General features: G+C 43.5%; 1 protein-coding gene across 1 annotated transcript in view; it reads left to right on the top strand.

The window, feature by feature from the left end:
- Positions 1-16,292, top strand: part of LOC139390880 (E3 ubiquitin-protein ligase znrf2-like) — a 77,812-nt gene that overhangs the window by 34,875 nt on the left and 26,645 nt on the right. Inside the window, exon 2 of the mRNA XM_071138278.1 lies at positions 12,030-12,125. Within this exon, the coding sequence (XP_070994379.1) occupies positions 12,030-12,125 (96 nt within the window). The remainder of the gene's footprint in view (positions 1-12,029; positions 12,126-16,292) is intronic.

Here is a 16,292-nt window from a genome sequence, read left to right on the forward strand (position 1 = left end):
AATGTCCCAACCAGTCAGCCGGTCTACCCACCCACAGGAACTTTATGTACCACAGAGATTATCATGCTAAAGCTACGGTGACATTCTCATCACCAGCAGCACCATGGAGGGATGCTAGCTCTGCTCAGCCCAGATCCCCCCCTCCATAGCCAGGCAGAGATTCTTTGGCCCCCTGCTCTCTCCTGGGGCTCCAGCCCTCAGAATCAATCATTGATGTGGCAGAGAGAGTGCAGGACAGGGGACTGGGGAGTGGAGAACAGCTCCTTGATGGAAGACTCCAGGCTGCATGGCAGCACTGGCTTTTAGAAGGCTTTTTAGGCTGCTGATGATAAATATGGAAAAGTCCATATTTTAGGCTGCTGTCACTATGTATTTGCTGAGGTTTGAAAATAATCCACAGCGTATTGTACGATTAGGACGACATTGTCCCTGTTCACTATCGTCATAAAATCCTGTCGTTTTGAAGGTTTTTGTTAAAAAAAAAGAACATAACCTAGTCTCATCATGCAATAAACTGATGGTTAAATAACTGACTGTGTGTTGCGTCATCTTTGTTGTCATAGTCAGGTTGGTTGTCTCTGCTTGGCTGTCCTGTCCAGCGTGTTAGTCTGGTGAGTGATTATGGGTACTACCTACATCACAAGGATGGAGACATTTTGACAGGATTGTTTTGGTGCTCATGACTAGCTGTTGTTTACCATAGACAATTCTATTTCTGCATTTTATTTTAAGACTGTAACAGCCCATGAGAAAGGGGGTTCTCCTTTGCCTGAGATGTGTGTTACAACAAATGTCATACCATTTAGGAGCTAGATGTAGTGATTGTCCCTTCACACCATAGTCAACAGACAAGGATGGGAAAGCCGGACTGGGGCCCTGGAGGACTGGAGCTCTTCTCCACTCCTGTGTGTGTGTGTGTGTGTGTGGCCCTGCTGACATACAAGTCAAATCGAATCAAATGTTATTTGTCTCACTTCGTAAACAACAGGTGTAGACTAACAATGAAATGGTTCCTTTTCCAACAATGCAGAGTAAAGAGAAAAAAAGATCAAATAAATAAATAATTGAAATAGTGACAATAGCGCTGTACGGCTGTGAGAGAGGAAGGAAGTTCTCAGGCAAGGCCCCACGCACCATCCCATTTAGAGCTAGCCTGCCGATCCATAAAATGATAATGTAATACATACATGGGATTTAATAAGATCGAGGCTGGGGGCTAGATGGGATAGATGCTGACGCAGGCCTTTGGTTTGGCTTATAGGATATCCTGAGTTAAGGAAGGTGTTCCTAATTTGAACAGAGCATGATGTACCTAATGCTATTTGTTGCTGCAGTACCAAATATTAGAATATCTGAATGGACATTAGTATTTGTTTACTTGGGAAAGTATTCATTTAACGGCTTTGTCAAAAATTAAATACAATGATCTATGTGACGTTGCTACATAGCCTACAAGCATAGACCATCTCTTCTACTCCTCTCCTCCTCTCATCTCCTCCTCTACTCCCCATCTCCTCCTCTACCCCCATCTCCTCTACTCCTCTCATCTCCTCCTCTACCCCATCTCCTCTACTCCTCTCATCTCCTCCTCTACTCCCATCTCCTCCTCTACTCCCCATCTCCTACTCTCATCTCCTCCTCTCATCTCCTCCTCTACTTCCCATCTCCTCCTCATCTCCATCTCCTCCTCTACTCCCATCTCCTCCTCTACTCCCCATATCCTACTCTCATCTCCTCCTCTCATCTCCTCCTCTACCCCATCTCCTCTACTCCTCTCATCTCCTCCTCTACTCCCCATTTCCTCCTCTACTCCCCATCTCCTCCTCTACCCCATCTCCTCTACTCCTCTCATCTCCTCCTCTACTCTCATCTCCTCCTCTACTCCCATCTCCTCCTCTACTCCCATCTCCTCCTCTACTCCCCATCTCCTACTCTCATCTCCTCCTCTCATCTCCTCCTCTACCCCCATCTCCTCTACTCCTCTCATCTCCTCCTCTACTCCCCATTTCCTCCTCTACTCCCCATCTCCTACTCTCATCTCCTCCTCTCATCTCCTCCTCTACTTCCCATCTCCTCCTCTCATCTCCATCTCCTCCTCTCATCTCCTCCTCTACCCCCATCTCCTCTACTCCTCTCCTCTCCTCTACTCCCCATCTCCTCCTCTCATCTCCTCCTCTCATCTCCTCCTCTCATCTCCTCCTCTACCCCCATCTCCTCTACTCCTCTCCTCCTCTACTCCCCATCTCCTCCTCTACTCCCCATCTCCTCCTCTACTTCTCATCTCCTCCTCTACTTCCCATCTCCTTTACTCCTCTCCTCCTCTACTCCCCATCCCCCCCTCTACTCCCCATCTCCTCTACTCTCCATCTCCTCTCATCTCCCCCTCTATCCCCCCATCTCCTCCTCTCCTCACCAACTCCTTCTCTCCTTATCTGATTGTTGCTAATGGTGCTGGCCTCTCTCCTCTTCCCGTGGGACTGACTGACTGGGAGAACATTGGCTTGGGGATGTTTTTTACTTTCCACTCTTTGTTTTCTGTTCTGTTCCTTTGCTTGTATTTTCCCAAATATGATATTGAGATCAATGTTTTAGTAACCTCGACTAAGCATGTGTGTAAAAGAGGGGAAAGGGGGGTCTTCCTCATTACCGTTCTGTATGGGCTCTATCTGACTGGCGTGTGAATGTCATCACCGTTAAGGCCATGCATACCAACTCTGTCTTTTATAGCCTGCCATGATTTCATTACTTTATTATCATGTTGATTATCTTGACTATGTAACGTGACTTTGGGTGTCTTGAAAACCCACTGACTGTCAAACTGTCACCTCATGTTATTGCTCTGATGATGTCACTAACTCTAGTCTGTTTATCAAGATAAAGGTTCCACTTCAGCTCTCCTCCATCCCTCCATAGGCATTCCTTCAATTAAATGTCCCTCTCTCTCAACATTCACTTATAATTAAATGTAATTCCAGACAATTAAACAACACCGTGATCAGACAATGTATGTTTTCTATATGCAGCATGACGCAAGATCAGAGCCCTGAAATGGAATAACCCAGAGAAAAGATGTAGACTAGCAGCCAAGGCTATGTTATGTTGTGCAACCTTTCTCTGCAGGAGAGGAGAGAATTATACCAACAGTCTGCTCTCTCTCCCTCTCACCCTCTCTCGTTCTCTCTCACCGTCTCTCTCTCTCTCACACTCACACTCACACTCACACTCACACACACACACACACACACACACACACACACACACACAGAAACAGATGTTGAAACAAGATGAACATGATTACCAGTACAATTGAGCGCATTATTTCCCTCCCCAGACAGCAAGCTTTCTGACAGTTACTGTCTACTGCGTGGTAGCTGGCTTGTAGGTCTATACAGTTCATGCCAGTGGATTATCTTCAGATCTGTACATCTAGCTGTACCCCCTGCAGAGTTGAATTAGGCTTGATGTAGGTTGTTGCCTGTAGGAGTACTGGGCTCTGTGTGTGTTGGTGTAAGACGTTTGAGTTGCTGTTCTCTGGCAGTTGGTCCTGGATCTAGCCCTGGCCTGCTCTGTGTTGATGTGGTCATTGGTTAATATGCAGCTGCTCCCCTACTGTGGCCATGGTTTACAGTAAATAACCCAGAGACACAGAGAGGACACACATACACACACACACACCCACGCTGGCACACACACAAATACACACAGACACCCACGCTGGCACACACACACATTTACACACACACACACTTACACACACACACACACGGTGGCACACACACAGGCACACACACGCACACACACAAAGGACAGTCATTAGATAGGAGTGTTACCTTTAACACCAAGCAAGCAGCCGTGTTGGGTTTGTATTACACTGCATGTGGTCAGACAGATAGATAGCTTCTCTTGTGAAGGCTGGAGATGTCAGGTGAACAGTCATACAGACAAACTAAACACGTAGTATGTGACATTCTGCATCACCTTTAGATGATCTGTATTGACTCAATACATCCAGAGTCCAGACTGGCTGGACCTACAGCTGGCCAGACAGGCCATACTGTGCCACTGTGCTCCATTCTGTCCTATAGGCCTAGTTGGCAGACATACCATGCTAGTACACCTCCCTACTCTGTGTGCCCTATAGTGAGCACTGGGCAGACACAGAGACGGTCACAGCTGTCCTTCTCCCCATCATAGTCTGCCCCGTCTGCCCCGTCTGCTAGTCTGCTGTGCCAGAGCCAGAGCAGAGGGTGTCAGCTTGGTGTCTAAATGGAGGGAGGGAAGAGGAGGTGAGCGAAGGAGAGATGGTTAACCCCCTCAGTTAGTCAGCTTATGCTGAGGGAGTTGTGTAGTAGTTCAGCTTTGAATTTCCCACCTTATCTCCTCTTATCTCTTCTAGTCCCTGCTGGAAGTGGGACACTCCTCTCCTCCTCTCCAATATCCTCCCCACAGAAAGGGATTAGCATTTAGTACTGCCAATATCCACACACACACACACACACGTGTCTGTTTGTATGCAAGCACACCAGGATGAGGCATATATTCTGTTGAGGCATTTTCCAGGAAATGATTCTGAAAATACCCAGACGCACACACAAACACACATTGGTGTCTGAAGTGGGATGGTGCCCGTGAAGCCATTGAAGAGGAGTGTACATGTGATGTGAGAGACATGATAAAGAGAAGTGTGGGGACACGCTCTCCCAAAGGAAAGGGGGTAATATAGCAAGCTTAACCCAACACCTAGCAACCTTGTCAAGAGGTTCGGACCGAGTCCCAGACGGGGCTACCCCCTGAAATTGTCTACAGTATTGTCTTCAGATCTGTAGACGTATCTGTACCCCCTGCAGAGTTGAGTTGGGCTAGAGATTGATTGTTGCCTGTAGGAGTGCAGGGCCTACAGGGGTGTGTGTTGTGACGGAGTATTTCCAGATTAATTTCCTGGAAAGTGCATCCTGATAATACATCAGTCATCCTGGTGTGTGTCCATAGCTGGGGTTCCATCCAATTGGAGACGGATTTTCATGTGAATATTCTAAAATCTGCATTAAAAACAATATGTGCATGTTCCCGCCACTTTTTGTGGACCAAAGGCTGCGTGATGACGAAGCAGTTAAGTTCCCATGTACCAATTAAAAGACATACGTTACTTGGGTTTCAATCACAACTACAGATGGTTTTGTCACACAAACATGCACAATCTAGTTTTGCTTCAGGCTCTCTGTCTAGACAAGACTTGGCTGATAAAGTGGGCGGGGGGGTTATATGATTAGAAATGGATAAGAGCGAGATCATTTGATGAAATAATTGGCAGCCAAGCACTGATCATTATGTCAACAGCATTCAAATAATAGCCTATTGGAAATGTGCATGATCACCATGCACTTAACCACCATGTGGAGTTCATCATAACTTATTTCATCTGCTTATGAACTTGAAATGCTTTTTCACATTGTGACGGTGGGCGCATATCTTGCCGCGATTCCGAGTTTATAGTCTATGTGATGATTAATATATCAATGTTTGCACATAAAGGCCTCTCCAATGCCATTTCTCGCATAATTCATTTTACCGACACAAGATCCCACCTTGTGGAACAAACAAATGGTCTGTCCGACTGTATCAAATTGTACCGACATTACTGTCGTTTTTATGCGTCAGGTAATTCTTCTGCATGAAATGGTAAGATGGAAACCTGCTCTGCCTGTGGGTCTGTTTGCATGCACACATCAGGATGACTCATATATTATATGGATGTATTTTACAGGAAATAATCTGTAAATACACATACATACACACACACTGTGTACACTATAGTGAGCTGCAGGATATAATGGGTGTGATAAGCAGAGGGGAACGGGCCTTGAGGTGAGAACCTGTTGGCCACTGGCTGAATAATCTCTTAATCCCAGGAGCCTTGTAAACCAGGGTGACAGACTCGATCAGTCCGGACACACACACACACACACACACACACACACACAAACACAAACACATACTGTACTAGAGGTCGACCGATTATGATTTTTCAACGCCAATACCGATTACGTTTATTGGAGGACCAAAAAAAGCCGATACCGATTTAATTGGCCAAATTTTTTTTTAAATTCTTTATTTGTAATAATGACAATTACAACAATACTGAATGAACACTTATTTTAACTTAATATAATACATCAATAAAATCAATTTAGCCTCAAATAAATAATGAAACATGTTCAATTTGGTTTAAATAATGCAAAAACAAAGTGTTGGAGAAGAAAGTAAAAGTGCAATATGTGCCAGGTAAAAAAGCTAACGTTTAAGTTCCTTGCTCAGAACATGAGAACATATGAAAGCTGGTGGTTCCTTTTATCATGAGACTTCAATATTCAAGAGGTTTTAGGTTGTATAGAAGTATTTATATAGTATAGTATTTATAAGACTATTTCTCTCTATACCATTTTGTATTTCATATACCTTTGACTATTGGATGTTCTTATAGGCACTTTCGTATTGCCAGTGTAACAGTATAGCTTCCGTCCCTCTCCTCGCCCCTACCAGGGCTCGAACCAGGAACACATCGACAACAGCCACCCTCGAAGCATCGTTAACCATCGCTCCACAAAAGCCGCGGCCCTTGCAGAGCAAGGGGAACAACTACTCCAAGTCTCAGAGCGAGTGACGTTTGAAACGCTATTAGCGCGCACCCCGCTAACTAGCTAGCCATTTCACACCAGTTACACCAGCCTAATCTCGGGAGTTGATAGGCTTGAAGTCATAAACTGCGCAAGAGCTGCTGGCAAAACGCACGAAAGTGCTGTTTGAATGAATGCTTACGAGCCTGCTGCTGTCTACCACCGCTCAGTCAGACTGCTCTATCAAATATCAAATCATAGACTTAATTATAAATCTAAATATTGCTGTTACATTGTACAACCTTCAATGTTATGTCATAATTACATAAAATTCTGGCAAATTAGTTTGCAACGAGCCAGGCAGCCCAAACTGTTGCATATACCCTGACTCTGCGTGCAATGAACGCAAGAGAAGTGACACAATTTCACCTGGTGGAATGTTATTAATAGTTATCATTTCATCATTAATGAAGATCATTTCTAAAAACCAGACGGAAATCCGGTGTTTCTATGTCAAATATGTTCTTTTTCAGTCTTCTGTGATGTACTGTATATAAAGTGTAATATTGGGATGCAAATTCACAAGTTAATACACTTCAACTCTATATCTGACATGGTACAGCTGTCTTATTTTTTTACCATAAGCATGTGTGTGAGGTGTATACTTTTGTTTCAAAGTAGAATTGTTTAAGACTACCAAGAAACACTCTGTGTGACCCTGATTTAGCACACTGAAGTAAAAGGCTCATGCAACTTTGTGTGTTTGTACAGTATGTGTGTGTGTGTGTGTGTGTGTGTGTGTTAGTAGTATGTGTGTGTGTGTGTGTGTGTGTGTGTGTGTGTGTGTAGTATGTGTTTGTAGTGTGTGTGTGTGTGTGTGTGTGTGTGTGTGTTAGTAGTATGTGTGTGTGTGTGTGTTAGTAGTATGTGTGTGTGTGTGTTTGTGTGTGTGTGTAGTATGTGTTTCTGTGTTTGTAGTATGTGTGTGTGTGTGTAGTGTATGTGTTTGTGTGTGTGTGTGTGTGTGTGTGTGTGTAGTATGTGTGTGTGTGTGTAGTGTATGTGTTTGTGTGTGTGTGTTTGTGTGTGTGTGTAGTGTATGTGTGTTTGTGTGTGTAGTGTACGTTTGTGTGTGTAGTGTACGTGTGTGTGTCTTTGTGTGTGTGCGTGTGTGTGTGTGTGTGTGTGTGTGTGTGTGTGTGTGTGTGTGTGTGTGTACTAGAGGTTGACCGATTTAATTAGGGCCGATTTTAAATTTTAATAACAATCGGAAATCTGTATTTTTGGACACCGATTTGGCCGTTTTTTGTTTGTTTTTGTTTTTTTACACCTTTATTTAATCTTTATTTAACTAGGCAAGTCAATTAAGTACACATTCTTATTTTCAATGACGGCCTAGGAACAGTGGGTTAACTGCCTCGTTCAGGGGTAGTCCAACGCTCTAACCACCTGCCTCTCATTGCACTCCACGAGGAGACTGCCTGAGCTTTTGGTCATTGGCAGCAGGAAAGGGCTGTTATCAGTTAGGACTAGCTGGACTTGAGGGATGGATGGTGAGCAGGTGTTAATATTGATGCAATAATGTCACACACTCACATACATACACACACACACTCACACATACACACACTCACGCATACACACACACACTCACTGCAAAATTATTCAGCCCCCTTAAGTTAATACTTTGTAGCGCCACCTTTTGCTGCGATTACAGCTGTAAGTCGCTTGGGGTATGTCTCTATCAGTTTTGCACATCGAGAGACTGAAATTTTTTCCCATTCCTCCTTGCAAAACAGCTCGAGCTCAGTGAGGTTGGATGGAGAGCATTTGTGAACAGCAGTTTTCAGTTCTTTCCACAGATTCTCGATTGGATTCAGGTCTGGACTTTGACTTGGCCATTCTAACACCTGGATATGTTTATTTTTGAACCATTCCTTTGTAGATTTTGCTTTATGTTTTGGATCATTGTCTTGTTGGAAGACAAATCTCCGTCCCAGTCTCAGGTCTTTTGCAGACTCCATCAGGTCTTCTTCCAGAATGGTCCTGTATTTGGCTCCATCCATCTTCCCATCAATTTTAACCATATTCCCTGTCCCTGCTGAAGAAAAGCAGGCCCAAACCATGATGCTGCCACCACCATGTTTGACAGTGGGGATGGTGTGTTCAGTGTGATGAGCTGTGTTGCTTTTACGCCAAACATAACGTTTTGCATTGTTACCAAAAAGTTCAATTTTGGTTTCATCTGACCAGAGCACCTTCTTCCACATGTTTGGTGTGTCTCCCAGGTGGCTTGTGGCAAACTTTAAACAACACTTTTTATGGATATCTTTAAGAAATGGCTTTCTTCTTGCCACTCTTCCATAAAGGCCAGATTTGTGCAATATACGACTGATTGTTGTCCTATGGACAGAGTCTCCCACTTTAGCTGTAGATCTCTGCAGTTCATCCAGAGTGATCATGGGCCTCTTGGCTGCATCTCTGATCAGTCTTCTCCTTGTATGAGCTGAAAGTTTAGAGGGACGGCCAGGTCTTGGTAGATTTGCAGTGGTCTGATACTCCTTCCATTTCAATATTATCGCTTGCACAGTGCTCCTTGGGATGTTTAAAGCTTGGGAAATCTTTTTGTATCCAAATCCGGCTTTAAACTTCTTCACAACAGTATCTCGGACCTGCCTGGTGTGTTCCTTGTTCTTCATGATGCTCTCTGCGCTTTTAACGTACCTCTGAGACTATCACAGTGCAGGTGCATTTATACGGAGACTTGATTACACACAGGTGGATTGTATTTATCATCATTAGTCATTTAGGTCAACATTGGATCATTCAGAGATCCTCACTGAACTTCTGGAGAGAGTTTGCTGCACTGAAAGTAAAGTGGCTGAATAATTTTGCACGCCCAATTTTTCAGTTTTTGATTTGTTAAAAAAGTTTGAAATATCCAATAAATGTCGTTCCACTTCATGATTGTGTCCCACTTGTTGTTGATTCTTCACAAAAAAATACAGTTTTATATCTTTATGTTTGAAGCCTGAAATGTGGCAAAAGGTCGCAAAGTTCAAGGGGGCCGAATACTTTCGCAAGGCACTGTACATACATGCATACATGCATACATGCATACATACATACATACATACATACAGTGAGGGAAAAAAGTATTTGATCCCCTGCTGATTTTGTACGTTTGCCCACTGACAAAGAAATGATCAGTCTATAATTTTAAGGTAGGTTAATTTGAATAGTGAGAGACAGAATAACAACAAAAAAATCCTGAAAAACGCATGTCAAAAAATTTTATAAATTGATTTGCATTTTAATTTTAAGTATTTGACCCCTCTGAAGAACATGACTTAGTGGCCACTTGGTGGCAAAACCCTCGTTGGCAATCACAGAGGTCAGACGTTTCTTGTAGTTGGCCACCAGGTTTGCACACATCTCAGGAGGGATTTTGTCCCGCTCCTCTTTGCAGATCTTCTCCAAGTCATTAAGGTTTTGAGGCTGACGTTTGGCAACTCGAACCTTCAGCTCCCTCCACAGATTTTCTATGGGATTAAGGTCTGGAGACTGGCTAGGCCACTCCAGGACCTAATGTGCTTCTTCTTGAGCCACTCCTTTGTTGCTTTGGCCGTGTGTTTTGGGTCATTGTCATGCTGGAATACCGATCCACGACCCATTTTCAATGCCCTGGCTGAGGGAAGGAGGTTCTCACCCAGGATTTGACTGTACATGGCCCCGTCCATCGTCCCTTTGATGTGGTGAAGTTGTCCTGTCCCCTTTGCAGAAAAACACCCCCAAAAGCAGTGGGGATTGTGTTCTTGGGGTCATAGGCAGCATTCCTCCTCCTTCAAACACAGCGAGTTGAGTTGAAGCCAAAGAGCTCCATTTTGGTCTCATTTGATCACAACACTTTCACCCAGTTGTCCTCTGAATCATTCAGATGTTCATTGGCAAACTTCAGAAGGGCATGTATATGTGCTTTCTTGAGCAGGGGGACCTTGCGGGCGCTGCAGGATTTCAGTCCTTCCCGGCGTAGTGTGTTACCAATTGTTTTCTTGGTGACTATGGTCCCAGCTGCCTTGAGATCATTGACAAGATCCTCCCGTGTAGTTCTGGGCTGATTCCTCACCGTTCTCATGATCATTGCAACTCCACGAGGTGAGATCTTGCATGGAGCCCCAGGCCGAGGGAGATTGACAGTTATTTTGTGTTTCTTCCATTTGCTAATAATCGCACCAACTGTTGTCACCTTCTCACCAAGCTGCTTGGCAATGGTCTTGTAGCCCATTCCAGCCTTGTGTAGGTCTACAATCTTGTCCCTGACATCCTTGGAGAGCTCTTTGGTCTTGGCCATGGTGGAGAGTTTAGAATCTGATTGATTGATTGCTTCTGTGGACAGGCGTCTTTTATACAGGTAACAAACTGAGATTAGGAGCACTCCCTTTAAGAGTGTGCTCCTAATCTCAGCTCGTTACCTGTATAAAATACACCTGGGAGCCAGAAATCTTTCTGATTGAGAGGAGGTCAAATACTTATTTCCCTCATTAAAATGCAAATCAATTTATAACATTTTTGACATGCGTTTTTATGGATTTTTTTGTTGTTATTCTGTCTCTCACTGTTCAAATAAATCTACCATTAAAATTATAGACTGATCATTTCTTTGTCAGTGGGCAAACGTACAAAATCAGCAGGGGATCAAATACTTTTTTCCCTCACTGTACATACATACACACACACTCACACACACACACACACACACACACTCACACAGACATACACTCACTCACTCACTCACTCACTCACTCACTCACTCACTCACTCACTCACTCACATACATACATACATACATACATACACACACATACACACACACACTCCCTACCTCTGTGCCCACCCGAGGTGGTTGCCATAAACCCAGCTGCTAGTCCAGTCAAATGATAGATACCTCCTATACTACCCCTATCAGTCCTACACTAACCACATGTTATCATACCACATCATCGATAACAACATTAAACCCTGTCTGTCAGTCTGTTTGGCTGTCTAGTTGTGTTACGGCTGAATTAATAATCTGTTTAAAGGGCGTCTCTGCAATCTGCTGCATCATAGTGATAATGTCAAGACAAGCTTTGCAATCAGTGTTAAATATCACCTCATTTTATCATCTTTGCTGTTAATATCACAGGGAGATTATTGAGTGTGACTCATAGAGTGTAATTACAGGAGAATGTAATAGGGAGAACTCAGTTTGTAATGTCAGAGAGAGAATGTTGTGATGGCTGGGCGGAGGAGTGTGGGTGTGGGATGCTGTGTTATGGTAACAGCATAGGTACTTAATGATTTCCCTTTACAGAATTAGATTTCTCATATTTACCACTTGGTCTTCCTTTCCTCCTCCCTTCTCCCTCCATGCAGGCTTCATGTGCCCTGTCTGCTCCAAGTTTGTCTCCACGGATGAGATGGATCTACACATCGTCATGTGCTTGACCAAACCCAGAGTGACTTATAACGGTAAGACTGCTTACTTTACTCCCCTACCCCTAGACTGTTCTCCTTTGCTGAACGGGTGCTTGTGAAGGGGAAGGGCTTAGTGTGTGTGGCCAGACAAGACGTTGCCGTGGCTGTCTGTGAGTTAATTGACAAGCTAATTTATTGCAACATGGTTGCTGTCAGACAGTGTCTGAATGAGCTGCCTGATGTTTGGCAGTTACAATACCACTCCTCCTCCCCTTCAGTGACTAATGTGACTAGTGTCACGGCAGGTGTTAGCTCTGTGTCTGTGTAATCATAATGGCAAGACAAAGTGTTTTATGGCAGATCTGTTACAGAGGGGACTGTCACTGTCACCTGACTCCCTGGTCTGTCCAATACTGTCTGCCTAAATTGATCAAAATAACTCTCTCCTCTCTCTGCAGTTCAATTCAAACACAAACTCTCTATCTTTATCTTTCATTTGTCTCCCATTGTGTTGCCGCTTTAATGCCTTAATCAGCCTTTGCACGTTTTCAGTCATTGTCAGTCTATATAAACACCCAGTGGAATTACTATGGTGCCAACACACAGCCAAGTACATCATAACAGGCTGGGTAGGGGCTCAGTGGAAGAACAAGTCCTATTACTATGGTTATGAGTGATCTAGTCCATAAATAATTGTAATCTAAGGTTCCTAATCAATTGCATCTCCCCCTGGTTTCTTAATCTCTTTCTGATGACTGGTACAATAGATTTATGGGCCTTCTCTTCATAAACAAACTGAACAGGTCGCAAGTCTTAAGTGGACAGTGTTTATGTGAATGACAGTGAAAACATGTAATGTATTTGATACTGTAATCTCTGCAGGGGAGATGTAAACTAGGATACAGCAGTGAGAGGGGAAAGTTGGAGCCCCCTAGCTTACTTTTAGCCCTGTTTACATTCCTGGTTGAGAAGAAGCAGAGTTCCCCACACACACACACACACACACACACATGTAATTTTTTTACCCAAAAATTATTTTACCTTTATTTTGCTAGGCATGTCAGTTAAGAACAAATTCTTATTTTCAATGACGGCCTAGGAACAGTGGGTTAACTGCCTGTTCAGGGGCAGAACGACAGATTTGTACCTTGTCAGCTCGGGGATTTGAACTTGCAGCCTTCCGGTTACTAGTCCAACCACTAGGCTACATACATACATACACACTCAGAGCTCAGCCCTCTATCTTATTTTAAGAAAGGTCCAGTGGTGTTTGTTTTATTAAGAACTATCGCATCAGTCTTAAAGGGATGGCTAATTTCCTCTTGCTTCATCAAGGGGATATGACCTCATGCTCACTGTGTGTTTCTGGAGCACAGAGTAGCACAGACCACACACACACACACACATTTCTGCCTCCCACACCTCCCACACTCTCTTTTCCATTCCAACTCTACATTTAAATACTTCCTACGATCGTCCCAGGCTCTGGAAGTCATTGCCTAATAGCTCTAATAAGGAGTTTGTAGTGGCCCCTTCTAAGCACTAAGTCAGCATGTAGGAAGGACTCAGTTAGTCAGAAAACAAATGACTGCATGTTGTCTGCATCCCAAATGGCACCTCATTCACTATACAGTGCACTAATTTTGACTAAAGCCCTATGTGACCTGGGCAAAAGTTATGCACTATGTAGGGAATAGAGGGCCATTTGGGTGAGGTTTTACTGATAAGATGAATAATAATCACACACATGTATTGTTAGCTCTTGTATACGCCATGACTTCCTCAACATCAACAACATAGCCCAGTGTGCATTCAACACTGAGACATAACGACCTCTGATGCAATAATATGTGTCTGTTTCTCTTCTCTGAGCAGTCCTCTCACATGTCTGGCAGCTCATGTAGCCAATATTATTTTTTTCAGCAGAGGTCAAATTCTGGACACTTCTATGACTGTTATATTATTGGATCATGGAGGAGCTTCAGTCCACAGTGACTTGCTGTATAAGCCTAGTCAAACAGGAATTCATCTTGGCTCAGGAGTGGGTAAGGGTGGCAGCAGCAGTTTCTCTGTGTCTTCTTGTTTTTAGTGTGACCGTTTAGTGTGACCGTGATGGAAGAGCATTATTCAGCATTCTCATACACCAACAAGACTGAGGGAAAGGCATCCATCATCAAACACGGTGGAGGGATGAATTAAGGGGTGGTAGTGTGTGTGTGTGTGTGATACTATTTGGAATTTTTGTCTGCCTGGTCGTGACCGCTCGAGCCTGTGGATTTCTGAACATAACACGCCAACCAAGTTATTGGTTGGATATAACTTATTTTGGATATAAAGAATAATCTTTATGGAACAAAAGGAACATTTTGGGAGTCTGGGAGTCTCGTGAGTGCAAACATCCGAATATCATCAAACCTAAGCGATTCGTTTTATTGCTTTTCTGACTTTCGTGACCAATCTACTTGGCTGCTTGCTGTTTGTAATGTTTTGTCTGCTGAGAGAGATGTCCTTACATGAACGCTTGGTTTGCTTTCGCCGAAAAGCTTTTTTGAAATCTGACACACCAGGTGGATTAACAACAAGCTAAACTGTGTTTTGCTATATTGCACTTGTGATTTTATGAAAATGAAATATTTTTAGTAATTTAATTTGAATTTGGCGCTCTGCAATTCAGCGGATGTTGACGAAAATGATCCCGCTAACGGGATGGGTGCATCATGAAGTTTTAAAGTGAAGACTGATTTTATCAAATCAATTCTCTGTAATTATAATTACGTGTTTAAACTAATCATGTAAATGTAATTAACTAGGAAGTTGTGGCACCAAGGAAAATCTTCAGATTACAAAGTTGTAATTTTCTTAATATAACTCTTCAGATATTTTAATATGTGATCAATTAGTCTTCTAATTAATGAATTATTCTTTACCTCACGTTAGTCTCATTCCGAATGTCGTAAATTGTTGGTTATCTGCATGAACCCAGCCTTTACTATGAATCATCCATACAATTGTCTTCATCATTTATTTACTACCTAACTAAATCATCACAGAAATGCATAAACAAACAAACAGTAGAGATGGCTACAAGGAAATGATAGGGGAGGTTCCCTAACCATTTCCCGCCGTGTAGCCAATGCTCCACGTGGTATGGTTAGGAATTCAACAACCATTACAACCTTAGCTTAAACTGAGGTTTTTGTGGTCTCTACTCAAACCTTTGCCCCTCAGCTGACTGGGGTATGCATGGTCTGAAGAGGATTTCCCAAGGTGGAGTTTTATTCGGAACAGTAGAAAAGGGCTGTTCCATGAGCCAGATCATGTCTGTGTTCATGGGGGTGGGCCAATGACTTAGTTAAACTTGAAAGGGAATGCTCTCCCATTAACATCATTACATCATTTCACAAATAGTTTCATCTTTACTCGTTCATTTTATACCATAATTAGACACAACCCTCATAACGGAGGCTCCTGTATAAACAGAGTTATGGTAATGTGGCTGTATTGTCTTTCATGAGGTCACAAACATGAAACAAAACGGACCGGGTCGTAGCTGGCTACTCCACCGACCGTTTACACATTCTCCAAAACATGGATATTGTTCAGTTCTCAAGTTCTGTGATGTAGAAGAAATTCCTTTGTTCTCTCTATGTGTCTCTTTCTGCATGGCCAGGAGGAGAGAGTCTCTGAGATAACAAAACCTGGGTGTAGGAGAGGAGAGAGAGGGGGAAGGTACGCGCTATACCCATAGAGGGCCACGTCATGACGCTACACTGTCTTGTTCCTGAGACACTCTGATTGGACCAGGAAACAGGAAGTAGCAGTAGGCCCTGAGCAACCAATGATAGTGAGAGAGGGGACTCTCCCTCCACAGTCCAGGCACTCAAACTGGACACTCCAGATACGGCATTTACTGCCTAGCCCCCTTACTGTCTGTGTGTTACTGTATCATAGTCCTGTGTTGTGTGACACTGTCCTAATGACTCGGGAGAAGACAGCACAAACCACACTCACACATAGACACAATACAGTAGCCTGTCAGATGTACTACTACAGGGGGGTGTTGGTGTTGAACTCTGAGAACACTGCAGTACTGCTGTTAGTGCTGGAGACTGGTGTTGTCTGTCTGTCTGTCTGTCTGTCTGTCTGAGGAGAATGTCTGGGCTTGAGGGGGCAGGGGGACATGTCATGTGTGTGTCTACCTAAGAGGGAAAGGCAGGGGTA

This window comes from Oncorhynchus clarkii, chromosome 3, assembly GCF_045791955.1.
Source record: "Oncorhynchus clarkii lewisi isolate Uvic-CL-2024 chromosome 3, UVic_Ocla_1.0, whole genome shotgun sequence".
NCBI classification, from domain to species: domain Eukaryota; kingdom Metazoa; phylum Chordata; class Actinopteri; order Salmoniformes; family Salmonidae; genus Oncorhynchus; species Oncorhynchus clarkii.